Source organism: Sturnus vulgaris, chromosome 6 (assembly GCF_052056855.1).
Source record: "Sturnus vulgaris isolate bStuVul1 chromosome 6, bStuVul1.hap1, whole genome shotgun sequence".
NCBI classification, from domain to species: Eukaryota; Metazoa; Chordata; class Aves; order Passeriformes; family Sturnidae; genus Sturnus; species Sturnus vulgaris.
In genome coordinates this window covers 23,114,756-23,140,477 of record NC_142248.1, presented here as the reverse complement: position 1 = coordinate 23,140,477, position 25,722 = coordinate 23,114,756, and the positions used below count along the sequence as shown (strand labels likewise).

Sequence of the window (25,722 nt, the reverse complement as noted above, 5' to 3'; positions counted from 1 at the left end):
TGCCCAAGCCACCGCCACAGGCAACGAGAGCTCGAAGCCCCAGAGGGGTTTGGGGACCGCACCGCTGGAAGAGGCTGCTTAAGCCAGCAGAAGAGAGAAAAGGGATAGTGGAGTCTGGAGCTTCCCTTATGGGGCTCGCTGGGGATCCGTGCCTCACACCAGCACACGCTTCAGGCTCCTGGAATTAGCTCACAGGGAGGCTTTGCAAATCTCCCTAACTTGCAGCAAAATCGTGCCAGAACCACAACTTAAGAGTCAAATATATATTTACTGTAATTTTTTTTGTTTTTGTGAATCATGTATCTGCACTATAAGGAGAGAGAGAAACTCAGTGTTAGCATTTCACAGGTTTTCTCTAATATTCTCTTACATTACCAGAAGCTAGACTTTTTCTGGCATTCTTTGCACTCCCACTGAAAATATAGAATTGTTAGAGGGAAACTTGGTATTTTGCAGGGGTATACAGGACACCAAAGGGGAAAAAGAAGTGCCCTGAGCAACAGATCTCATCAAATGCAGTTTTCTATGGATTTCTCTCCCTCATCAGGTTGATTTTTTGAACTGAATGGTATTAAGACTCTCTGTTATTTCGGTATGCATCTAAGCAAGTTTCTCTGCTTTTCCTTTCTCTCTGCTTAGTCCTCTTGAAGGTAATCTGGCTATACCACAAGAGCTCCCATGTCTCCTAGCAGAAAGCAACAGGTTCCTGAATTTGACTGGTAGACATATAGCCCCACTTTCTTCTATCTCAAATGGACTGTTTTATAAAATTTAATTACTTAATTAAGGATCTTAATTACTTTTGTGACCTCTATTCTTCTGTCAGATTTAATTCAAACAAGCTTGCAAGTTAAAAAGTCACTGAGACAAGGACTAGCCCAAGTGAGAGAGGGGATGCCTGAGGAGGCCAAGCAGAGACCTTGCTTCCATGGGAAATGAATTGGTAACACTGAGCTCAGCAAGGATGGCAGAGAAGCAAATAGGATGCACAGTGTACTTAAGGAAAGGACTGTGATACCAAAGAGCTTCAGTGCATAAGGCAGCTTAGTCCATTATAATTATTTCTCACTAATGAGCATCCAGGAATTGAATCCAAACAAAGAGTGCCTCCTGCTCCACGGTGAGTCATTGTTTCCATCCACAGAGGGTGAAGGGAGGCTTGGAGGGCTTCCTCAGAGGCATGCGCTCCACAGAGGGTATAATTCACAAAGCTTGTAGTGCTGCTGCTGCTGGGCTCTCTGAATCATTGGGCTATTTCGGTGGCGCCTGGTGGGATGCAGGTCTTGTGGCATAGGGGTAGTGAAACTCGATGCTTCCTGAGTGCAGTGAGATGCCGAAGTGAGGAACCAGCTTTGTCTGAGTGTGCTCCAGCAATCAGATTTGCTTGGTCATTACTGCTTTTGGCTGGACACTGGCCATTTCTGCGGCCTCCAAAGTTCACCACTGGGCTCTATCACAAGTTACTTCTCTGATCACTGCAGTCACCAGGAGTTCAAAATTCATTTCCTTGAAAATGAGAAACCCCTTTCTGTTTACATGTGACCTGTTTTTCACCTCTAAGAAATGCTCTCAAGTTCTGGTAAACTCATTTCTCTCTCAGAGATTTCTGTAAAGTCAGAAGATACTCCTCCTTGAGCCTGTGCTGCTTCTGTAGTCTGATGGCTGCCAAATACTAGTCAGTGATGTGCAGCAGCAGCAGTCCTTAGTGCCTGGGTACCTCAAGTATGCACCTTGTGAGATTAAGAGAGTAGCAAGCACTTCTGATTCATTATTCAGTTTCCATGGTGTTAAAAACAAGGGGTGAGTCATGCCTAGTTTTGCAGGTGTCATCCTTGGAGCACCTATCCAGCCACTCAACTCTGGAGCTGGTAACTCTCCACCTTTCATTTTAGGAGTCTGGGATATGCAGTGCAGAGGCCCCGTGTGGGTGGCTGAGGGTGCTCTGCAAGGGCATGAGATTAGGGCACACCCACACAGCAGATTCATGGTCTTGTGCACGTGTCAGATGAAGTTTGCTGAGCCCATGGCAGTGACTGTGGTCAGTGGCACCAGAGGATGTACTGCACATGGGTACAGCTACACCTGCTTGCCAAATAAAGGTAGTCCTTCCTGAGTCCCACACTGCTGGCCCTTGAACAGGTGGTAAAAGTAACCGAGTGGCCATCACCTGGAAAAAAAATTACTTGAGTTGAACAGAGCTCAGCAGCAGCAGGAAGTCCTGAATGTGTGGCTGTAAGGAGCTGAGGGGTAAATATAGCTCTGGATTAGTGATTTCAAGGCTGATGGATCAAATTTTGAATACTGATGATGCAAGTCAGTCTTGAATTCTGCATCCAGAGGGCAGGACATAGCCAGAGGGCAAGATATAACTCAAAAAAGATATTGGAAACATAGTGTCTCAGTTGATCAACATGGTAGTGTATAGTAATGGAAAACAGGGAGAAATGTCAACACATCCCTCACACAATGCAGTATGAATATACGTACATATATGTATCAAAAACACATAGAGAAATCTAATACACATACAGGCATGCTAACAAACACAGGCTTGCTGGCTTCCACCACCATACTGTAGCAGTTAAAGTGTTTTAAGGAGACAGAGCTGGCTGGTCACAACTCAGGCTGGAGACTCACAGGTACAGCTCCTTGAGGTCTTTAATGTTTAGGATTTCTTGGTTTTCAGACACACCAGTGCAAGGTGCAGAGTCGCATAGGACTGAGAATCCTCTTGTCCACTTGGATGGGCTAAAGATAAAATGCCCTGTGATTGTTTTCCTGTGCCTGAAACGCTATCCAGCTCAGTATGGAACAGTAGCACGCTGCCGGGAGAACTGTCCTTCCTTGTTTTTTTTTTAAGCCATGTTCCCATCTTTTAATGCACCTTCTACCCTACGTGCTGGGTCCCGCTCCACTGACCGCAGCAAGATCAGTCTTTGTGCCAGGCCCCTTTGTGCCCGCACAGCCCGGGGCAGCAGCACAGATCCTCTTCGGGCGGGGACAAGGCGGCGTGGCGCACGGCAGCGGCACAATGCCGCCTGTGCCGGCTCGTGGGGCGTGAGCCGCAGCCTGACAGCGCCCGGCCACGAACCGTGAACAGGGGGCAAACCGTTTAGAGCAGCAGCGAGCACCGGGGCCGGGGAGCAGCGCCGGGCGGGCGGTGCGAGGCAGGGCAGGCAGCGGGGCCTCCTCACAGCAGCCGCGCTGCCATCGTGCCCGGCCTGACGCTCGGGCTCCGAGCCCAGCGGAGGGGCCGCATCGCCCCCTCAGCAGCCAGCCAGACACCGCCGGCCCGGCTGAGGAGGCCGCCCGGGGCTGCGGGGCCCAGGCCAGGCACCCGCAGACCGGCGCTGACGCTGCCTCCGCCGGGCGGGCGACCGGGCCCCGCCGCTTGCGGGCCCTACCCCGCGGGGGCCGGCCCAGCGCGGCCCGGCGGCGGCACGTGGTGGCGGCACGGCCCATGTGACCGGCCCTCCCCGGCCGCTGCGGCTCATCCCCCGCCCGGCCGAGTCCCCGCCCGCCTCGCCCCCAGCGCAGCGCAGCGCTCTCTGCGTGCAGCAGCCCCGCACCGCAGGCAGCCGCCGCCGCCCCGGGACCCGGCGCCATGGTAAGGGCGGCGCGGCGGGGACGGGCGGGGAGGGCGGTGCGGGCGGTGCGGCCGGCGCGGGCGGCCAGCGGGGCCCGGCCGAGCCGAACGGGGCTGAGCAGAGCAGGCCGGGCCCGGCGCGGCCCCGCGGCCTCCGGCCGCCATTTTAGTCTAATTTTAGCCGGGTGCGGGGGGAAGGGGCCGCGGGAGCGGCCGGGGGGCAGCTGCGGGCGGCGGGGCCGGGGCCGGGGTCTGGGCCGGGCTGGCGGGCGGCGCAGCGCTCCCTGCGGCACCGCCCGGGCGTGCGAGTACCCGGCGGTGCGGGGAGGGGCGGTGGGCGCGGGAAGAGGGGTCCCGCACTCCTCCCGAGGAGCCGCCGCCGCGGCCGCCCGGTGCCCAGGCCCGAGGGGCGGCCGGGAGCGGTCGTGTGGGAGGGCCGGGGCCGGGGCGGAGGTGCCGGAGCGCAGGGCCGGAGGGCGCGGGGCTGCGGGATTCCCTCTGTGCCCGCGAACAAAGCGGGGAGAGGGGCCGGCGGCGTCCCCGGGGACAAAGCCGGCGGCTCCCTGCGAGCTGCGCACCTGCCTTCCCTCCCCGGGCAGCCTGCGCTGGCAGCGCCTGCCTCGGCAGATGTAATTGCTGGACCGAGAGCAAGGGCGCTGCAGATGGGCTGAGCTCGCTTGCTCACTCGCAGCGGGGTTTGCTAAATTATTTTCATTTTGCTTTGAGCTCCCCGTTTACCCTACCGGTGTTTTGTTTCCTTGCTGGTTTAGGCTCTTATTTTGAACGGCTTGCGAGCCTTATGGGGAGCTCTGCAGTTGTAATTGGTATTTTTATATGAACGAAGAGCAGTCAGACAATACTCCCGCAGCAGTGTGAAGTAAAATTCGGGAGTTCTTAAGGCGCCGTGTTGAAGCTGACACAATGCAGAAAACATTTCTGCTGCTTGTAGAGCCTTACCTCACCCAACAAAATGAGAGTCATGACAGTGCTGGATGTGAGCTGCTGCTGTAGTGTTTGCTCTACTTAAAAAAAAAAAAAAAAAGCCAACAAAAATCAACCCACCAAAAGCCCATCCCCTCCTATCCCAAACGAAAATTAGAAACTCCTCTCCTATGTTCAGTTCGTAGCCCCTCATCACTCCCTCTTCCCCTCCCCCCAAATAAGCCAAATGCTTGATAAGGTAAAGGAAAACTGTTTGAGTAGTACAGTTGTGTGACTAGTTGTATGAAACTGCTATCCAGAATTGCAGCTGCAAATGCTGAGATCTACAACAAGGAACTACTGAGTTCATGCCTCGTTTATATCCTCTGCTCCAGTCCTACTAATATTACTATATTCATAGTGTTCAGGTTGGGTATAGTATTTTTATTCTTATGGGGGCAGGCGGACTTCTTCGAACTGTGGGCTATCATCTCTTTCTAGTGAGTGTTAATTTTTGCTATTTATTCCTTTGATTTCATTTAACAGGCTTCTGGAGTAACAGTGAATGATGAAGTCATAAAGGTTTTTAATGACATGAAAGTAAGGAAGTCTTCAACCCCAGAAGAGATTAAAAAAAGAAAGAAAGCTGTTCTCTTCTGCTTAAGTGATGACAAAAAACAAATAATTGTAGAGGAGTCAAAGCAGATATTGGTTGGTGACATTGGTGATACTGTGGAGGACCCCTATACAGCCTTTGTGAAGTTGCTACCTTTGAATGATTGCCGATACGCTTTGTATGATGCCACATACGAGACAAAGGAATCTAAGAAAGAAGACCTGGTATTTATATTCTGGTGTGTGAAAGCAAAGCTTGCTGTTAAAATTGAATACTCTGGAGCTGCCACTGGATGACTTAATAACTGTTTTGTTGTTGGCTTTTTTCTTTAAAGGGCTCCTGAAAGTGCACCTTTAAAAAGCAAGATGATCTACGCAAGCTCTAAAGATGCCATTAAAAAGAAATTTACAGGTACGGACCTGACAATGTTTTTCTCGTTACCTACAGTGCCGTTTAGATGTTGAGGTTCTCACAAGTACGTTGTTGTCCATCTGTCTTTCAGGTATTAAACATGAGTGGCAAGTAAATGGTTTGGATGATATTAAGGACCGTTCAACACTTGGAGAGAAATTGGGAGGCAACGTGGTAGTTTCACTTGAAGGAAAACCCTTATAAAAAGACAGACAAGTGCCATCTGGATCTAAGGAGCTTCCATTTCTGCAGCTCGTTCAATTGGAATAGCATTAGTCTCCCCATCCCCTCCCCTCCTCAAAAATAAGTTCCTTCCCCACTGCCCTGAAGGAGATGTCATTGTTAAGCAGTCTACCAGTGATTGCCATTAGACTGTTTAATCCTGGTAGTTTTATGTAGGATTCAAGGAATGCTTTCACGTCATACTCTTGGCCAAAACTGACGTTGCAGGCATTCCTTGCAACATGTTCAATGAATGTGATAGTTAATGTAAATAGTCTAGCAGACAGCAAAGGGTAAGCTAATTGAATGCCTTGAAAGTATTGTCCACTGGTCGGATGGTAGACTCTCTACAGTATTACTTACAGTTGCACTTGATTGCAGTTCCATGAGGCTCTTGTGCATTCATACACCTCACCTGCCTTGACAAGCCTATTTTTGTGACATGGCAGCACACAACACTATGCATTTAAAGCACTTTTTTGTAATATGTTTGACCTGCCCCCCCCAAGGAATGCCAATTAAGTTGCTGTAACTGTGTCATCAAATTATTGTAGTACCTCAGTTTCATTCCTGTTACATGCATATCTTTATAAATGAAGTAGCTGTTACGATGCCTTTCGTTTTCCATTGAATGTACACTACTGAACAGGAGTAGAAGTTATCTGTTTACCATATGAGTCTTGAAAACACTAAAGTTTTGTAAAATATCAGTCATGGTGGCAATTTCTGTATTAAAAAGAGCCTTAAATGGAACATTGTTTTTTGAGATCAAAAACTGGCCACGTTGCAATAAAACTTGTGGCTTATTACAGAACGTTGCCTTGTTTTCATTGGAAAATATAGTTTTTAAGTGTTTAAGCATATTTCAAATAACTTCCGTGGAAAGTATTGTAAAGGTAAACAATCATTAATCTCATCTTGAATAATGCAAGTTTTTAATACTGATTGAGGCACTGCTTTACAATACTTTGTGGCTCTGTTCTGGCCGTTCAATAAAGGACCTGCTCCTAGTTTACTGCAAAGTAAAGAAGCTACCACTACTGGAGACCATTAGTTCCATGAAACACTTGTGTCAGAAACTTAAAAATACGAAGTAATTAACCATGCAGTGTGTTTTGTACCTGAATGTTCTTAAAGTTCTACATGCCAGAGTAAAACCTTGCACGAGTTTTTACAGCCAGCCTTCTTTCTCAGTAAGATGATGTGTTATGACAGTTACATGCAGAATATGAAGCAGGGAAATAATTTTTGTTTCTTGAGTGTTGCAGTTAGAGCAACTCAGTACAAGAATTAGCCTAAATGAACTGTTCTGCTTGTTAGCTTCTATGTAAATAGAACTGGAAAGTGTTTGCCACTACTGAGGCTTGCATAGGGGAGGTGTTTTGGCTGGGAGCCAAATAATGCTCTCCTTATAGAGAATTTGATCTGCTCTGTGTGAGCAATCCTCCGTTAGCCAGAGCTATTTATGGCAAACACATGCTTTTGTATCTTGTCATCGTTATCCACAAATGGCAAAACTGGACATGATTCTCCTGGTATGCATAAAGGAGCGCTGTTAGGCAGCCACTGGCAGCTGAACTGTACATGCTGCTAGAAGGAATGCTCTTTTATCATTACCTTATTTTAAAAAGTTGGTGGAGTAGAACTGTGGAGCTTTTAAATGTGGGCTCTCTATGTTCAGTCCATAGCTCTTTTTTCAACAAGGAAGGAGATAATTAAATACTTTCTCTTCCCCTCCCCTCCTGTCCCACAGTTTAAGTAACCTAGTGGTACTGTGTTTAGGTTCTCTTGTCCTGTAGAACTTTAAGATTTTATTTCAGGCTTCTGGCTATCCCTATGACTTGCACACCTCATTGTGTTAGCTGTTCTATGTAGACTAAACTTTACTAGGATTTAAGTAAAAAGGCATGATGACCACTGACTTACTAAGTGTATTGATGAGTCTTGGTTTTGTTCTACAAAACTCTCCTTTCAGGTACCTTTTAAGATTGTGAAGTAACTGATGGTATGCATGTCGTCTAGATGAAAAAAAAAAACCCACAACTTTTTATTCCTCAAAATAGTCTATTTCTGATGGTTCTTGTTGTATGCAAAGCCCAGTTTAATGTAAAGATCTTTGCGCTTTATGTTTGAATTCAGTACAGTAAAATGAAATTACCTTTTAACTGATTTTTCACAAGGAATAAATTGTTTCTTTAGAAAAAGCCAAAATGGAAAATGTTAAATTTTAATAAACCATTTGAATTTTCATTTTAGACAGTAAACTTTTTTTAAGGAGTACTGTGTTTAAATTTATTGTTTGTCTTTGCTGCAGTGCGGAAAAATATCTGTGGCTTCTTAGTTGAATATTACAGGTTCCTTTTTTTTTTTTTTTTAACTAGCTTAGGTGTATATTCACTCAGTCCAACTAGCTATGAAATTGAAGCACAAACCGTCTTTATGTAAGATTCCTACCAAATTACAGTTTTGGATCCAAAAGGATCAGCCTGCCTTCAGTTTGTCCTTGAAATGAATGACTGACTGATTGATGTGAGGTCCAATTCAGATGGCTTGCTTTTACAAAAAAACAAAAACAAACAAACAAAAAAAAAAACAAAACAAAAAAACCAACCAAAAAAAAAAAACAATAAAGTGCTACAGAACTGTTACTGTTTGAATTATAAAACAAATGAAAGACAGCTGGCATCTGTTCCAAAATGGTTTGTCAGCTGTTGTTTTCTGTCATTATGCAAAATGGTGAGGGCCTCATTGTGATCAAGAAGTGGAGGAAAATCCTCTCAAGTTGAGTATCTTCTCTGTATCTGTGTAGATGTGACTTTTGGATATCTTGGCTTCAGTTACTTTATTGATAAAGAGATGTTAAATAAATTTTTCATGAGAGTAGCTTGTGCAGAAATGGCATTTTTCTTTTGCAAAAATATTTCAAAGCCAGCAGTTTTGTTTGATTTGGTAAATCCTGGAAGAGGTATAGATAGATGGGTTTGATTTCTCTGAAAAGGGAAATCAATCCAAGACTAGAATGTGTAAGCGAGGTTTATGCTTGTGGCGATTTTAGAAGTGCAAAGCCTAAATTTATATGGACTTGAGTGTAAAAATCACTCCTAGTCAGATCATGAAGTGGAGTTTGAGTATGCTCAGTTAAAACCCAAAGAGTTTTGCTAAGTGGAGGAGTTTTCCTGCTCTACCATTCCCTCAGAGCAAGTGATGGAATACAGCAATTGCCACAATTTGATAATAAGCTTTACTCTCTTATGCCAATTCCAGCATGAACCAAATTTTCATGTCTGCCTATTTTTTATAAACTTCTGTAAGTCCCCTTTAGTTTGTGGTGGTGAGTTAATGATTGTAGAGTGGAAACACGGCACTAATGGTGGATCAAAGATCATCAATGTAGCACCTGTCTGAGTATTGAGTTTCTTTGAAATATTTCAATTTTGAAAACCTGATATAAATAAAATTAATTTAAATGTCTTCAGTTGTTGAGTTTGCTTGTGCACTAGACAGCACCTACACTAAGCATTTTGTTGTTGTCTTTGGACTGGAAGCAGCCCAGATGCTGTGAAAGGAGAAGTTGTGGAATACCTGGATTTTTGTAACAGGTTTCATCTGCTGCCCATTCAGTTCAATATCCAACTGTAGCAAAAGCCAGTACCGGTGGCTCTGGAGAGGGATATAAAGGAATTTTTGTGGGTTGGTTCTAGATAACCTTTTTCTTTTTTTGGATCACAGCTCACGTGTTCAGAAAATTAGATGGCTTTTATATAGCGAATATAAAAAATGTATGTTTACACTGGCGAGCAATTTCTAATACAGGGAAGGAAGTGAACTGATATAGTATGAAAAAATTGACTCCATGGAGAATGATCAAAATACCATCGTTTTGGTATCAGTGGCATGTCTTGTTAATAAAAGATTTCTTGGATCTAGCAATATGTTATCTGGAATAGTTAATTTTGTAAACAAAGCTGTCAAGAAACAGCTTCATTGGATTCTCTGGAGAAGGCAGACTTCTACAACGTACATTAAAAAACCTTTCACTGTTTACTTAACATAAGCCTTCTTATGGCTGTGGGGAACATACATAAGAATATGCAATAAAAAAGAAGGAAAGGTCTCATTCTGAAGTTTTTAAATAAAAATTACTGCTTAGTTTAAAAATGTTCTTTTTTTTACTAAAATCATATCCCGTGCTTGACCCTATTGAATTTGAACATTTCTCTGCCTCACCTTCCATGCTGTTAAATCTACAATAATCCCCATGCATCTTACTCTTCCTTGCATTACTTATCTATGCATTCTACTAGTAACCTGTGAAAAATAAATACAACAGTAAAAATTAAATATTTTCATAGGAAGTTCAAACAGGTGACATAATTTATGTTCATTTAATGATTTCATAGAATTGTCTTTTTACACCATAAACCTTAGAGAAAAAATATGCTAATTGGAGGTACTGAAAGTAATTTTGACATTCCTAAGATTCTGTGATTGTCTTTTTAATAACTCATTGTAGGTTAATGTTTCTGTTGTCAGCTTTGCTCCATAGTTACTTAGAAAACTAATGACTGGAAAAGAAACTTGAAGGTGCTGCTGTTTATTTTTAGAAGTTTCTAAATGTCAATTTGGATTATAAAATAATACACAGACTTCAATTTCCTACTGCTAGCCTAATTTGTTGTGTGTACAGGCTTAGAAATGTATATGCCACCTCTTTATTTTTAAAAACAGCTGTGTCACTGCAAATCCCTACCATCTGCCCAACATCTTCTGTAAAGGTTTACAGACAATCTCCACTTGTACCTTTTAGTATCTATTTTCCCCCTCTCTTGTTTGTGATTGTAGGAGTTTGATTTAGAAAAACTAACCGCTGTGATATTGTGCTCCTCGAAACTTTTTCTAATATGCAGAAAATTAAAAGCATCAGTTAATCTCTGGTGAGCACAGCTGCAGGGTGTACATTGGCTTGAAAAAAGAGATGTGTTTTTGAGAATCAGTTTAGAGAGCCTTATTTTGTGTCTGCTTCCTCTTAGTGGCAGCACTGCTTTCATCTGTGACCTTCTATTAAAGCTGATGTGAGAGCTAAGCTTTTCTTCCATTTTGGCTGTTTCAACAGAAAATGGAATGTGCTTGTAGCAAACAAGGTGCAGAGAAGCAGAGAAGGTTTAGAAACAGCAGCTTTTCATAGAGACCTGTACATCTGGTGGTGGGGAAAGGGTTACAGCAAAGTATCTGTTTCCTTTTAATTTCAGTAGGAGCTTGGAGCTGTAATGACTGGGCTTATGTTATCTTTTGCTCTGCCTGAACATACCGATTCCACAGTCTCAACTGTCTCAATGCTTTCATGCCATGAAAAGTGAACACACAGCTCTTTATCAGTGAAATGTGGTTTACTTCTACAAAAGTGAAGCCCTGCTACAACAGTGCTCTTGGTTAGCCATGTCATATGGAGAGATGCACCTAAGATGCATTTGAATAATTCTTATAAAATGTGTGGGTTTTGATTACACCAAATACAATAATTAAGCTATTACACAGAGACTGAGGATGAACGGGTGACTTATTAATTAGGTGACAGCAAGTGACAAATATAATTCATGGTCATATTTTTGAATCTTAGCCCTGTTATTTAAGCATGACTTAAAGATGAAACACATCCCAGTCCACAGAATTAATTTCCTGCATAAATTCTTTTAAGCAGCAGTAGCATAATTTTAGCTTGTCACTGAATATCCTGATGCAGAATCTGTCACCTGAGGGTTTTTAGTTGTCCGCTTGACAAATTCCTTTCGTAGTGCTGCATTATTTCTCTGCATCCACACTTCAAATTCAGTTCCCAGAACTCTCCTTCCAAGTAACCAGAATTCCTAAACAATATTTATTCTGTGTGACTAAAGTAGAAAGGCATCTTGTAGAACACCCATAGGAAACAAATGCATGGTATTAGCCTGCGTGGCCACTGAACATGTTAGGCCCTGCATGCCATCTCTGACTGTTGGGTTATTCTGATGAAAGGTCAGCTCATTCAGGTTTGTGTGGAATAACCCAACACAGAAAATTTGTGGAAACAGGAAATAATGTTTTAATTTTGCTCAGATAAAGACTTTACAAGCTGGGTGTGATAACAACTTTTAAATTTTTTTCTTTTTACCTGTCCTGACAAAAACTACCTGGCTTTGGTTCTAGCCAGTTTTATCGATTTAGTTCGACAGGTGCAATGGTTGAGTATCTTCAGGACAAGCTATATTTAGAAATATAACCTTTTGATAATTCTGGCAGTTGCTTTGATCTCATTATTTTAATTCAGTCACTTCATTACAATTTTAACTGCCTAGTGTTCAGCATTGCCAATGTAATCTCACAATACTTGAGGGTTTAATAGTAGTCATCATCAAAATTAGTAATACAATAAATCAATTTTATTTATTTATTTTATAGTCTTAGTTTTGCAAGGACGATGACAACTCCCTTAAAGTTAGGTGGTTTTCAAGGGAGGTCCTGACTGAACACCTGCCATAGATCTTTGGATAAGATAGAAGAAATGTTGGAGCATTCATATCAGAGCAGTTTGCTTTGCTTTCTTGCATAGCTGGATGAATTTCCTCTCCTAGAAGATGCTGAGGACACTGTGGTATCAATATTTAAAGTATTTTACCCTCTATTTCTGAATAGAATGAACAGACTGCAATTACAACTTTTTCTTAGGGTAATACAGTCAAGGATCTCGGCTATGAATTTCTTTTTTTTCCTGATTTCCAGGAGATACTTGCAGTTTTTACTTTGTGCACACCAGATTCAAGAAGCATGTGGCTGGTTCTGTGTTTATCTGCAGTTATTTTGTGCACAAAGTAATTATGACACATAAATAAATATATATTTAATACAAATAGTAGATCAGAATCTTATTTAATTTAACAGCTGTCTTCTGTGGAAGATAGTGATGGTAAGATTTTACCTTGTTTTTTATTTTTTTTAGCAATGGTGTTTATAAACAGTTTTTCTGCTGTAATAGCAAACTGGAAATGTGAGAAGAATTATTTCTCTTCGCATCAGCATCTTGCATTGTGTGCAAATACAGATTCTCTGTTTCTTAATAGAGTGTTGGATCACATTCAGTGGTTAACAGAAGATAGGATTTTTTAAGTCACATTTTACAGTATTAATGTGAACATGCACATGTTTTATGAGCTGTGAGATAAAAACCTTTAATTACAAAAGGGTATATTTTGGGAGAAAAAATTAATAACTTTTTAAAACCTATATTTTCCTCTGCTAGCACTTTACTTTTTATTCCTGAAGTTAATGAAGACCCATTAGGATCTGTTTTTCCCTTTTTGTTAGTTTTTTGGTTTTGGTGTTCTCACTTTCCCCACACTGCTTCATGTTTCAGCCTAATACGGACTGGATTAAATTGTTATCAAAGGAAGAAGGTGTTATGTATACAACACATACAGTTTCTGTAGGAAAGAGTAAACTGTTTGCTTGACCCAGTTTCATGGAGCTATTTCTTTCAACAGAGATGGCATCACAGTCAAGGAAGAGGAAAAATGGGTTTGCTGAGAGTATTTAGGAGCACTCAGTGGGAATGAGATTATTATTGCAGTGCTTAATCCTGAAATAATTATACACCATCTCATCAACATTGCATCAGCATGTGAGAGACATAAATATTCCAGCTACTTTGTGATATTAGTCCGAGATAATTTTCTATTATTATAGACTTGGCGCTCTCCAGATGAATATAGAATATTTCTACCTGTGATCAATGTTTTGATGTTTGCACAAACATCTGTTGTGTCTTTTAAAAGGTGATTTCCAACTACATGTGGAAATATATTTCTGAGGAAATACATCCTTTATGGGTCTGAAAATTAAAGTGAAGGTTATAGAAGCAACCACTTCCCTTAATCTTTTGGGGGGAATTCCTGTAATGTTATCAGGCTTGCTTTTCCATCTGTTGGGCACAGTATGAAAGAATGCACAGAAAGGCTGATATGGTAACATAGTATCTGTTATCACCGACATTAAATTCATTTAATGTTAGTGAAGTTACAAGTCATGCTGTATGCAAAAGGAATAAAAATATTTCTCAGATTTGCATCTGTCATTTTCATAGACAGAAACATTTAGTTCCCTTTCAACAGGTGTGTCAGGCTGTGTTTTTGTTTCCCTGAAGAGGAAAATTACAAACTTAAGCCTTTTCCCTGCCTTTTATTTGCTCTGTCCTATCTCCTCCAAAGATTTTCCCCTTCCTCCAAAGCATTGTCCCCGAGATACTGATCATCTGCTTCTTCTAATCCTCTTATTTACCTCACCTCAGTTTCACTTCCTTTCATCACTTTTTTACTCCCTGCTAGTTCTGATTTTCCTTGGGTCCTGTTTCTTCATATTAGAAGTGTCCTTTAGTCTTCATCATAAACAGAGAGCAAAAAAGAAAAAAAAAACCACAAACCAAACCACTTTTGTTCTATTTACTGTAAAAATATGAATCCTTATGAAGAAATTATTCAAAGAGTAAGCCTGACTGCAGTTTACCAAAATGTCAAACAGCTTGAAATAATCTCTTGAGATGTTTGAACAGTTCCATTCTGTCCATTCTGTCTGGATTTAACTCAGAAATCCAGACTCCACCATTTAGATGGGAAATTGCCATATTGGGTTATTTTATGCTCTGATCAGTGCCAGCATGAACTCACCTTTTTTTTTTGCAATCATTAAAGCATCTGATTTCAGCTGTTAACTTCCATGAAAGTGGTTAAGTACTTACAGTGTGAGGAAATGCTATGGATGCATGAATTTATGATATATTGAAAACTGAAACTGTAGAAATAGTGTGAAATAAACTGTGTATCAACACAGAAGCTCGAAGTTAATTGCATGGCTCACTGGTTCATTGCCAAATGCACTGGTTCCTAGTAAAATCGAGAAAATCTCAGTATTATTAAAAATAACCCAACCCTGTAGCAGAAAACTGGTACAAGAATTAGAGACCATTTCATGGTATTACATGTTTAAAAAGTTAGATTCAGTAAATCTTGAAGTAACCTTTGTGTATTCAGAGATTATATTAATACAATATCTTTTAAGAGTTTTCATCTGCTTCCTTTTTTGGAACCTTGTATTAGGCTTATTCATCTCCTTGTGCTTTTCTCTGCAGTCAGAAGCACTAGAAATTGACAGCATTGCAGTAAGGATTTATTTCCTTTTCCTGACCTTAAAAAGAAAAGAAAAAAAAATATCTGATGACGAGATATATGAAGTAGAGCCATCTGAGGGTGCTATTTGACAACCTAATGAAGGCACTTCAATGACATGAGTGGGATTAGAGGGGGGTTCCTGCAGATGCTGGGCTGAATGCTCCTTCTCATTTCTGGTGCTTATATCTGCCTGATCAGGCAGTGAATTTGTGAATCTACACGTCTCACTTGCTTTGGAAAAGTTTTTGGGTTTTTTGCTTGTTTAGGGAGGCACGATGCCTGAAATGTTTCAGATGTTTCTGGGAATTGCTTTGGTCAGCATCTGGTATGCAGGGTGTCCATGGAGGAGCTAAACTTAGTGTTCAGTGCGGGGCTGGAGCGTGTCCAGAGAAGGGCAAGGAGCTGGGGAAGGGTCTGGAGCACAAGTCTGGCAAGGAGCAGCTGAGGGAGCTGGGGGTGTTCAGCCTGGAGAAAAGGAGGCTCAGAGGGGACCTTATTGCTCTCTACAACTGCCTGAAGGAGGAGGTTGTAGCATTGTAGCATACTTGGCATTGCTGGGTTAATGGCTGGAATCAATGATTTTAATCCCTTCCAACTCAGCATATTCTATAATTGTGTGATTTTATAAATTATTTTATGATTCCTGACAGCCACCGTGCTCCTGCACGTTGCTCCGTGTATTTCCGGCTGATGCCTGTGTTACATGTTTACAGTAAATCCAGCGCTTCCAGGAAGAATTGGACATTCTCTGTCCATGGATTACACAGCTAGCTGATATGTATACTCACCATGTATTTAACAAATATCAGAACCATCAGATGTTTGGGTCTCTGGTAGGTAATGAATGATTCTGACACCAGCATGTTGTGTCTTAGCTGGAAAACCTAGGGCAAAAATGTAGGAAGTCAAATGATCACTGGCATCTCAGCTTCTTCTTATGCACATACTTTAAACTGTCTGTTCTTCAGCACTCTGATTCCTGCAGAGCAGTGGTGAAACTTAGTCCATCAACTCTCAGCTGCTCATCATGCAGCACAAGACATGTAAAGTCATTCTGGTGTTTAATTTAAGGCGAAATTCAGAGTTACCCTACATCAGACGTGCCTGCCTGACTCCAGCTCTTGCTTCCTCCCTTCACTCCTTTAACTGTGTTCCCACCACCCTTCCCCCATGAAGATCCGTGATATGAATTAACTGAATTCCTCAGATTCTGAAGTTCTGACTACAAGCTTTCAGAGACTGGGAATCCTGCCATGCCATAGTATTCTGAAGGGTGTAGGCAAGCATGCTGCATTGCATGTACAGCAGTCACTGAGCTTTGAATATCTAAGGGCCAGCACTTCTAGAGAGTTTGGGTTTTGCTTTGTTCATTTGATTAGTGAGAAAAACTTTGTTTTTTCAACTTCATTTTCCTGCTAGCTTTCCAGGTGAATTGTATCTAGTGGTGTTTTAAGTGGGAAAGTAAATTGGGAATTTAATTAGAAAACAAAAATAATGGGCAAAATAGCTCACCTGATGTGTATTTGGAATTCAACCAGTGCATGTATATAATAAAAATAAATGAAGTTAGAAGGAGTTTTTTCTCATGATTGATGTAATCCAAGCATTATTAAGTGTAGCTCCATTAAAATCAGCAGAAGTTAGAAATGCTTATTAGAAGTTCATTACTGTCTGGAATCATTAGAACAGTATGGTGTGATGTTAATGGCAGCAGGGAAATGCACTGGGTATACAATAGATGAAGCCAAACATTTTACCAGCATTATGCACATTTCAGAGCATGAAACACAGATTTTCAGTTTTAGGCAACAAAGAGTCCAGACTGAAAAGTGACGGGTATCAATATATACAAGAAGTGCAGGCATGATTCTTTTAATCAAAAAATTATTCTAAATATATATTATTAATTTAACCTAATAGCATTCACTTTTTTAATGTATCAAAAGCAATGATAAATGCTGTTACCATGTGGCCATTTATATCTATTATGACCTTTTTTTGATCAGCACCTATGTACTATCTCTTTGTGTTCTTTGTACACTCACAGAAGCCCTCCTCATTTTTGCGAATTTAAGTTCAGAAAGCAGTATTAACATCAGGGGCCATTTGTAAGGCAGAATCTGGAACTCTCCTATCCCAGTCTCCCCAGTGGCCCACGGTAGTAAGGGTACTTCAAATGTCACTAGCACAAACTGACAGCACTAGATTCAGCAGAAACAATGCACAGCCCAGTCTTATTGCCACATTAATTAATAAATGGGTGAGTTCCCTCCATTTTTTTATACAAAACGGTAAGAAAAAACATTAGAAAATCTACCCATTATGGAAGAAAACTGAATTAATATCTCTTGTGACTAGTTACAGTTCTAATTCACATGTTAGTGCCCTAACTAGGTCTGAGAGGTCCAGTCTCTGTTTGCACTGCAGGTTAGGGGTTTCACTGGTGCTCCTGTGTGACAGCCTGGTCTGATGGCCAGGACTTACCCTTTGATACTGCCAATGTACAAATCAGTGCTTTAACACACCCTCACACTGAATGCAGAATAACTTTGCATTGGTTACTGGCCAGGGTCTTGTTTGCCTGGTTTCTGCCTCCAGAACTGTACAAATATTCTATGTTTGTTAGTGATTAGGGAGCAGACATCTACAAATCAGACACAGTGATGTCTGTATCATCGTGGTGATTATACATCATCATATCTAGCTCGCTTTGCACTTCGAAGATTCAGCTCTTAGAAATCATAGCATGAACATCTCCACATCTAACACATGCCTTACTCATGTTATTTGTCTGTTTAGTACTTTAATAAGCCGGGTGAATTTTTTTGAAAAATCAGATTCAGTTGTCAGAACAATTCTTTATTTGTTTTTATGGCTTAACATCACCATGAGTTTAATTTAATTCCTTCAGGAATCATCTCCTGATCACTGTCTTTGATCAGAGGTGTGTTTTTCTCAGCCTAAGCTCCAATGAGGAAATGCCAAGAAATATTTGCATGCACTCACAACCTGGGAAGTGAGATAGGTATCCCTGTAAGTTGTTGCTATAAAATTCAGTTCCTACTGTAAATTCAGCACTCCACATGTTGCCAGGGCTTGCAGAATAGACTCACTGAACAGGCCAAAGCTGCTTGGTTCACTTCTTCTCACATGGGAATTGCTTAGTTTTGTGCATTGCTGAAGGATAGGCCTGCCACAGCCAAAGGTACACAGGTTTGCAGAGGTACCCACATTCCAGCTCCATGGTGTTCCACAGCACACAAAATGTCTGCAAGAGGGACCACAGAGCCCCATACCTGCAGGTGTGGTACAGATCAGCATATGTGAAAGCTTGCACATTGTTTTTCTATGCAAATCTGCCTGACAGAGAATAGAGAACCGGATCCCATCCAATGGGATTTTCATTCCAATCAATGGCTATTGCCTGCAATAAAGCCATACTGCCCCTCTTCATCAACCCTCCCTCAAATGCAACAAGTGCAACTTGACTTTTTTTTCCCTAGTACTATGATGGAGATGATGTTTCAGAATCCTGTGTTGATGTCTTGAGGCCTTTTTTTCATACTAGCCTAAATATATTCTTGGGCATTTTATTTTGTACCTGTATTGTTCTTTATTTAGAATAGCCTTCCCTTCCCCCCTCTTTTTTATCCTCTGATGTTCTATTCCCTTCTTTTATATGTTCACACCAAGATATTTCCAGTAAGACAGCCTTCTTCATCCCCTCCATTGTTCTAGCAGCACCTCTTGGTACCTGGTCCAGTCTGAATGGATCTTTTGCAGACACATTTGACCAGGCTTTAACACTACAGATTATGAAGATATTAATGCATCACTTTCTCTGCATCACAGGATCCTCTGCCTTCTTCCATAGAAGTCTGATTATATCACATGACTAGTATATCTAATTCTTTTTTCTCCTCTGCTCTTATAGAAATTTCTTTTGGCCATTAAGATCATCACTTTGTATTATTTCCTAAAAATTCCGTCCTATTTCAATTACTGCACTCCTCAAGTTTGTGAAGGTCTTCCCGTGTGATACTCCAGTCCTCTTCTGTATCAGAAGTACCCTCCAGTTTTTTGTTTTAGCAGATTTCACTTGCTCATTTACCTCCTATTTTTTGTGCCAAGATCATGAATGAGAAGATTAAATAAGATTCTTGCCAAAGTGAATCTAGGAAGCTCCATTAATAATTCCCCTTTCTCCTGACAGAAGACTCCTCTTCAGTCAGTTTCTTATATGCTTTACAGTTCATATGTTAGTCTTGATTTTCATTTTAATTAATATTATACAAAATACCTTCAGGAATCCAGCAAGATTAGGACTAGAATCTAACTCTGAAAAGAACACAAAATCATTTTATCAAGTAAATATATCAAACAAGTCTAGAATACCTTACCTATGATAAGTGGTGTACTTTTACCCTACTTCTGATCCTTCTTTATCTTTTATAATGTTTCCCTTCCAAATGTGTCATAAAATCCTGATCATTACTCAGCTCAGATGCATGCTTTGGCAGCTGCCTAGTTCACTCATTCTCTTTCTTGGTTAAATCTAAAAACTAATATTAAGAGATTGATATCTCAATTTTATTGTTAATAAATTAAGCCCCAAATATTTGATACTTCATTCAAAACTAAAATGCTAAAATTAGAACAAATTAAGTTATTTTCTAGTATTTTGTTAATAATTATTAAATAGTGTCTCCGAAATGTACAAAGAGGGGAAATATGAAAACAATGAAACAGCTATAAATGTTATTGTGGATGGCATTCATAAATTCTGTAAACATCATATAGCCAAATTTCAATTAAGGACCATGCTGTTATCTCACTATGGAGCCCTACATGTCTGCCTTGTCACCCAGTATGAATCAATCAGACTCAGCTGTGACATTGTACATCCTTAAAATAAATTTCAGCATTTATGTGTTTTAGATTCAGAACCAGATGCAAACAGCAGGTGACCCAAGGAGGAGGGGGTTAGAAGAATTGGTAGAACATTAGGATGCGACTTAAGCTGAAAATGTGTAGATTTAACAAAGAGCCTTACTGAATTGGATTGAACATTACTTGCTCTTCTAATTTGATTTAGTTCATCACAAAGTTTACAGGTCACACACAATCATATCTCAAAAGCAGTCAAACCATTTTATGTGGAAATCAGAGAGCTGTGTGCCTTAGGGCATTGGTTCAGAGGCGTTGCAGAGGGAAGTGTCACCTCATGAATCACCAGTGTGGCACATTTTAGTGTTCTTTCCCACAAGCTTATCCCACAGGTACTGACTTGCTGTAACTCAGTTTTGGTTTGTCTGCAGGATTCGATACAATCTTGTACCACTACAGAACACTGGTGTGTTTTATGGATCAGAAATTAATGTACACACTGAGGTAAAGTAATCAAGATTAAGTAAAATTCTAAGCTGTTGGTGGCTCAGAGCTGATTTTGTGACTATATGCCTCAGACACAGGATTACATGAAGTCCAGAGCTAAGAAAAATCAGCCCAGACTGGAGGGGGAATCCATTGCCAGGACACATTACTGTAACTCCTCAGTCTTCAGTGCTACAGCTAGGTGATTATTTGAGATGTAAAATAAGAAATACAGCAAATAAAATGTTTTTGTGAGAAGTGAAAGGCAAAATTTAACAAAGACCTTTATTAGGTGCATTTGCAATTAAAGTTTACACTGTTTTGTAAAGGCCTACCTTTGTCCTAAGCACTAATTCTCTGGGTGGGGAGATTTCAAAGTTTGAGTTCCAAAAATAGCATTGCCTGAAATGCTGGGAAATAAGCTGCATTGCAGGTTTGGTAAATCTGAAGGTTTTGTTCAGCCACTTAGTCATAGCTGCCCCCTCAAGCAAGAGATAACAAAAAGATATTTTTTTGAGAAGGTGGGACTAGAACAAATATAATGACCTGAAACTGCATGAGTCCTTTGTATTTTATAAAAGAAGTAGAGGTAAAAGATTTCCTGTTGTAGAGTATTATAAAATGACTAGAGCCAATAAACTGTACATTATGATTTTGACTTCATGTAACAGGAAAGCTCCATTGACTTTAATGGAAAAACATTGATTTGCACTAGCAGAAGAGCAGAATGGAAGGAGGTGCTTACTGGTTGTCTTGTTAATGTGGGTAATATTTCTGAAATAATTCTCAAAAATAGAGATTATTAAGGTTTTGTATTTCTTTTGTAGCTCCATTCTGCAGGTCCTAATGCTATCAGTGCCAAAGCTGTAACAGTAGTTCTGCACAAAGTGCAAGGAACACATTCCAGAGGGGAGCCTGAGTTTATTGTCTTTTTTTCCCCTGATCTGGATGAGGATCCCTCTCCAGTCCTGAGGCACAGCTCCCCTCTCCAACTGCTGGTATGTATTGCTTTGTGCACTTGTACAGTGTCTACCACTGTGGTGGAGGGGGGTACCTGAGAATTCAGCAGCAATGAACAGGACACTCAACTCCCTGCCTTTTGCATGGAGCTGCATGGTTGCCCTGACTGAAGATTTTTTTTTTTTAGTCCATGTTATTCCATGTATCAGCAGGATTTGGCCCTACATATCACTGGTACCGTGATAATTGTGGGCAGATCTGGACATGGCAGTTAGGGTAACACAGCTGAGATTCCCAAACCCAAGCTAATGTTCTGGATTTGGTTTTGTAGCTTGGGAATTGGGAAAACTTTCATCCCAGTGGGAGGACTGGCAACATTTCCTAGGCTGGTTCAGTTTCTGTTTGCAGAGTTACCCATGTGGCTTTAGCCAAATGTAAAATTCTTAGTGAGGCTGGTTCACCTGTTCACCATCAAATCCACCCACTCAGATGCAAAAACCCATAAGCCAAAAGGCATTAATGTGGAAAAAGAACAAAAGAAATTCAAACCACCAGTGGTTTCCTTCCTTCCCTCCAATATACAGCTGGGACAAAAAGCATCTGTAAAGCTCGGTTCTTCACTGAAGCGCTGATCCTGGACCTGCTCATGAACGTTATGAGTCTCTCTCTTTCTGACCACATGCAGTACAGGTCACTTAAATACCAGTCATTTCAGTACCCCACATTGCAACACAAGGCTTGTTTGTGCTCAAATACACAATTACAGTTTTGATTTCTACAGACAAATAAATAACCTTTCATAGTATCATGTTATCTTTGCCTTGACTGCAGGACTATTGCAACTCAATAAAGTGCTAATGGAAACCCAAATGTTATTTCATTAACTTTCATTCCAGATTATAGCCTGGCCTGGACAACATCATAAAGTTGTGTTGGCTAGAGGCTGATGGACAAGTGCTTTTGTTATCTTTAGCCATGCATGCTTTATGCAGACCTCCCTTGTCATACAAGCTATCCCAGCTGAATTTGTGCTTAGATGGGCTCAGTGTGTGTGCCCACTGGCATGTGCTGTCCATCAGTGAAAACCACTGCACTACTCTAAAACACCACAGCAGAAGCCATGCAAATTTTTCCTGGTGTGCTTACTGGATTTGCACAGTAGGGTGCTTTCCTGTAACACACCTGAAATGCAGGATGAAGTAATGTATTAACAATGCCACAAGAGGTTTCCTGATTGGTTTGAGCCAACCTAAAACTGCACTGCTGCTAAAAAGGATTGTGCTACTCTTAATACTCTCCCCATGTTCTTATTATGCTGGCCTAAGTGAAACTGATCCTGCAAGAAAAACAGGTAAATTGGATCAGCTCCCTCATCTCTCTGCCCCTGGGGCTGCACTGAAAGAGCACTGGGACAGCAGAGAGAGTAGGGGCATGACATGGAGAGACATGACTTCCCCTTTAGCAGCAGCATGGCCCTTGATGTGTGTACTGGTTTCAGCTGAGATAGGGTAAATTTTCCCTAGTATCTGGTACAATGCTGTATTTCAGATTTGGTGTGAGAATAATGTTGATTATTTTTGATGTTGCTAAGTGATGCTTGCCTCAAGGACGTTTTACTGTTTCATGCTCTGCCAGTGAAGAGGTACACAAAAAGCTGTGAGGGAGCATGGTCAGGATCACTGACCAAACTGACCAAAGAGATGTTCCATGCCACAGAAGGCCCAGTATATAAAGTCGAGGAGTTACTTGGAAGGACACCGAGTGCTGCTTGGTGATGGGTTGGGCATCAGCCAGCGGGTAATGAGAGATTATATTGTGCATCACTGTTTTTTTTAAAAAAATTGAGCTCTATTTATCTCTCTCTTTTTGTTATCTACCTTTTCATTGCAATTATTATTATTACATTTTACTTTATTTCAAGTATTAAACTGCTCTTATTTCAACCCTGTGGTTTTACCTTTTTCTGATTCTCCTCCTGATCCCACTGGGGTGGGGAGTGGGGAGTGAGTGAGCAGCTGTGAGGTACTTAGTTGCCAGCTGGAGTTCAGTGATGACAATGAGCTTAATCCAAACTGCACCCTTGGCTGTTTAACATTCAGCATCTCCAGACTGAGAGAACTGGCCTGTCATGAAGCACAGGCTGCAGCTCAGGTGCTGGTGGTCACACTGTGGGAATCAGTTACTCACTGCAGCTATTATGATTGACCTGCACATCCCAGCTGCTTGCAGTGGGCACCATCAGTGAAGTCAAGTTGTCTCAGGAGATGTTAACTCAAAAGCAGACAGCTGGAAGTAGACTGTACTGAAGCTAAACAGTGAGTGCTTTCTGTGGCTGCACTTTGACCCACGCCTCTTACTGCAACTGCCTGTCCAACACAATTTAAAATTAGCAAGCATCTGCATCTCCATAGCTATTAAGTCAGAAAAAGAGAACCAAGAAGGTGATTGGTTGGCCCACCAATGTCTATGTGGCCTGATTTTTTTCTTTTCTGACTACCCCTCAAGTCCTAATGCCTCTGGCTCTGCAGATACTACTTAGAAAGGAACACAGTTGGATGCAGTGTAGAATTCTTTTTTTTTACTGGACCTGTGAGCAAGCAGGAGTTTGAGACCATAAATGAAAGACAGGATGTGTCTTAGGGTGGGTACTCCCATGCAGCCGTGCTGTAATTTAAATGTCACAAAAGATTTACCTGGAGATGGAAGCAGCTTTGCTTTTGAGTCAGATATTGTCACATTTGAAGAGCTGTTCCTGGCCATTAAATAATGCCTCATATGATTGTTGGTTTAATGCTTCTTGATGGCATCATTCAAACTAATTTTTGTCTGGTAAACATGTCGGAAGTAACATGTTTGTTTTGTTTTTCTCAATTTATCTTTGATCATTTTGAATGAGACCACTTTGGTCAGAAAATCTTTAAAATGCAGGTCAGATAATGCTCACCTGATATGTGCAGAAGACAAAGAACCCACAGTTAGTGTTTGGCTGGCTTGTTGAATGTTGCCTCAAGCAGACCATGTTAGTGGTCATCACATCCTCTCACACTGCAAGTGACACTCCTACTGGCATTCAGAGGAAGCATCTAAAGTTTTCAGAGGAGAACTCAGAAGAGTGTCTCTTTCAGGACTGCAACAGCAAAAACAGTGACCGGGAAGCCAGGGAGGAGCAGAACAGGAGAACAGAAGACTGAATCTAAGACTGAAATTAAGATACAGAAATGGAATGAGCTGGTTACACAGAGGATCTAAAAGTTTGGGAGTGAGGGGAAAGCAGTAATTTTGCAACAAGCTGGAGAGAACAGACAGCTGCCCTCGGTCAAGACCAAAGGAAATTGAAGTATGGAATGGGGTGGTCCAACAAAGAGAAAGGAAGAGACAGCATGTACAATATTATAGAGAAGAAAGAGAAACATAGCTTAGTACCACTCAGTAATTTCTAGACACTCTGAGGAACAGTAATTTCCATAAGAAAAGAAAAAAATATCTGTTTCTCAGTATGGAATAGTCTTCTGTGAATTCCAAAGCTTTCTAAGATATTAGATAAAACTTTCTAAGATATAAGAAAGGAAAAATGCTAAATATTAAAAAAAGACGGGAAAATAATAAAAAATAAAACCAAAAAGTATTAGGATAAAAGGAAATAAGATAACAGGGAGCAAAAGACTAGTAGTCCCCAACAATACTGATATATGCTGAATTAGGCAGAAAGTGTCATTCAGTCTGTTCTGACAAAATAAGCAGCACTGTGCAGTCCTTCCTGATACCCGTTATTGTACCAGTGACAAGACATGACAAGAGCTGCTTTGTCTTCCCTGCCTGGTGCTGCCCTGCTGGGCCAGAGCTGGCCTTTGAGGAATGACGTGTATGAGGTCAGTCTTAGCAAATCTGCTTTTTTTCCTTCTTGGTCACACTTTCATCAACAAGGCCTTATTTATACTGAGGGTTTTTTTCTATTTTACTATTCCCTAGTTGTGACAAGCAGTACTGTAGATGGCCTTCTGGTATTTTTACCTCTGACTCATCTCAAAATCTGACACAAAAAGAGTAATAACATTGCTTTGGAGAAGTCTTCCATAATGTTCTTACCATTGCAGTTACTGACTGAGTTAAGACTGCTGTGAGGCTGATATCCCAAAGCATTCTTATTGCCCTCCACAGTGCATGGCTTAAACCAGGCAGCTCTAAAATTAAAAACCTGATAACCAACATGAGAAAATAATCTCTCTGTTTTCAGCTGTCATGTCACAAAAAAAATATTTTTCTTTTTCTGTTATAATAATAAATTTTGTTACAATAAAGAACTAAGAATTTTGAGCTGTACTTGGTACGAGTAAAACAGTCTGGATCAAAGGTGAGGTGGGAAATTTTGTCTTCCTCTTAAAAAAAAAGACATTTCAGAATGTTCTCTAAAGTACTCCATGTTTCAACTGGTTTATTAA

The 25,722-nt window shown here is 41.2% G+C and overlaps 1 protein-coding gene and 1 long non-coding RNA gene across 2 annotated transcripts; one reads left to right on the top strand and one right to left on the bottom strand.

Annotated features, from left to right (window-relative positions):
• Positions 1-248: 248 nt before the first annotated feature.
• LOC148223360 (uncharacterized) lies at positions 249-3,380 on the bottom strand. The gene is made up of 2 exons (XR_015804603.1): positions 2,530-3,380; positions 249-2,167 (listed from the first exon to the last, which is right to left on the bottom strand). It is a non-coding gene; the product is annotated as an uncharacterized LOC148223360 (long non-coding RNA).
• A 78-nt stretch (positions 3,381-3,458) lies between these two features.
• Positions 3,459-8,020, top strand: CFL2 (cofilin 2). Its single transcript, XM_014890987.2, has 4 exons — positions 3,459-3,607; positions 5,054-5,361; positions 5,458-5,534; positions 5,626-8,020. Exons 1-4 carry the CDS (start codon positions 3,605-3,607, stop codon positions 5,736-5,738), a joined length of 501 nt encoding a protein of 166 aa, XP_014746473.1. The 5' UTR covers positions 3,459-3,604; the 3' UTR covers positions 5,739-8,020.
• The last annotated feature ends 17,702 nt before the right edge of the window (positions 8,021-25,722 follow it).

Excerpts from the sequence above, each read along its gene's own strand:
- CFL2 (XM_014890987.2), top strand. Across the intron at positions 5,362-5,457 it reads GACCTGGTATTTATATTCTG|GGCTCCTGAAAGTGCACCTT; the intron begins GTGTGTGAAAGC and ends TTTTCTTTAAAG. Across the intron at positions 5,535-5,625 it reads CATTAAAAAGAAATTTACAG|GTATTAAACATGAGTGGCAA; the intron begins GTACGGACCTGA and ends TCTGTCTTTCAG.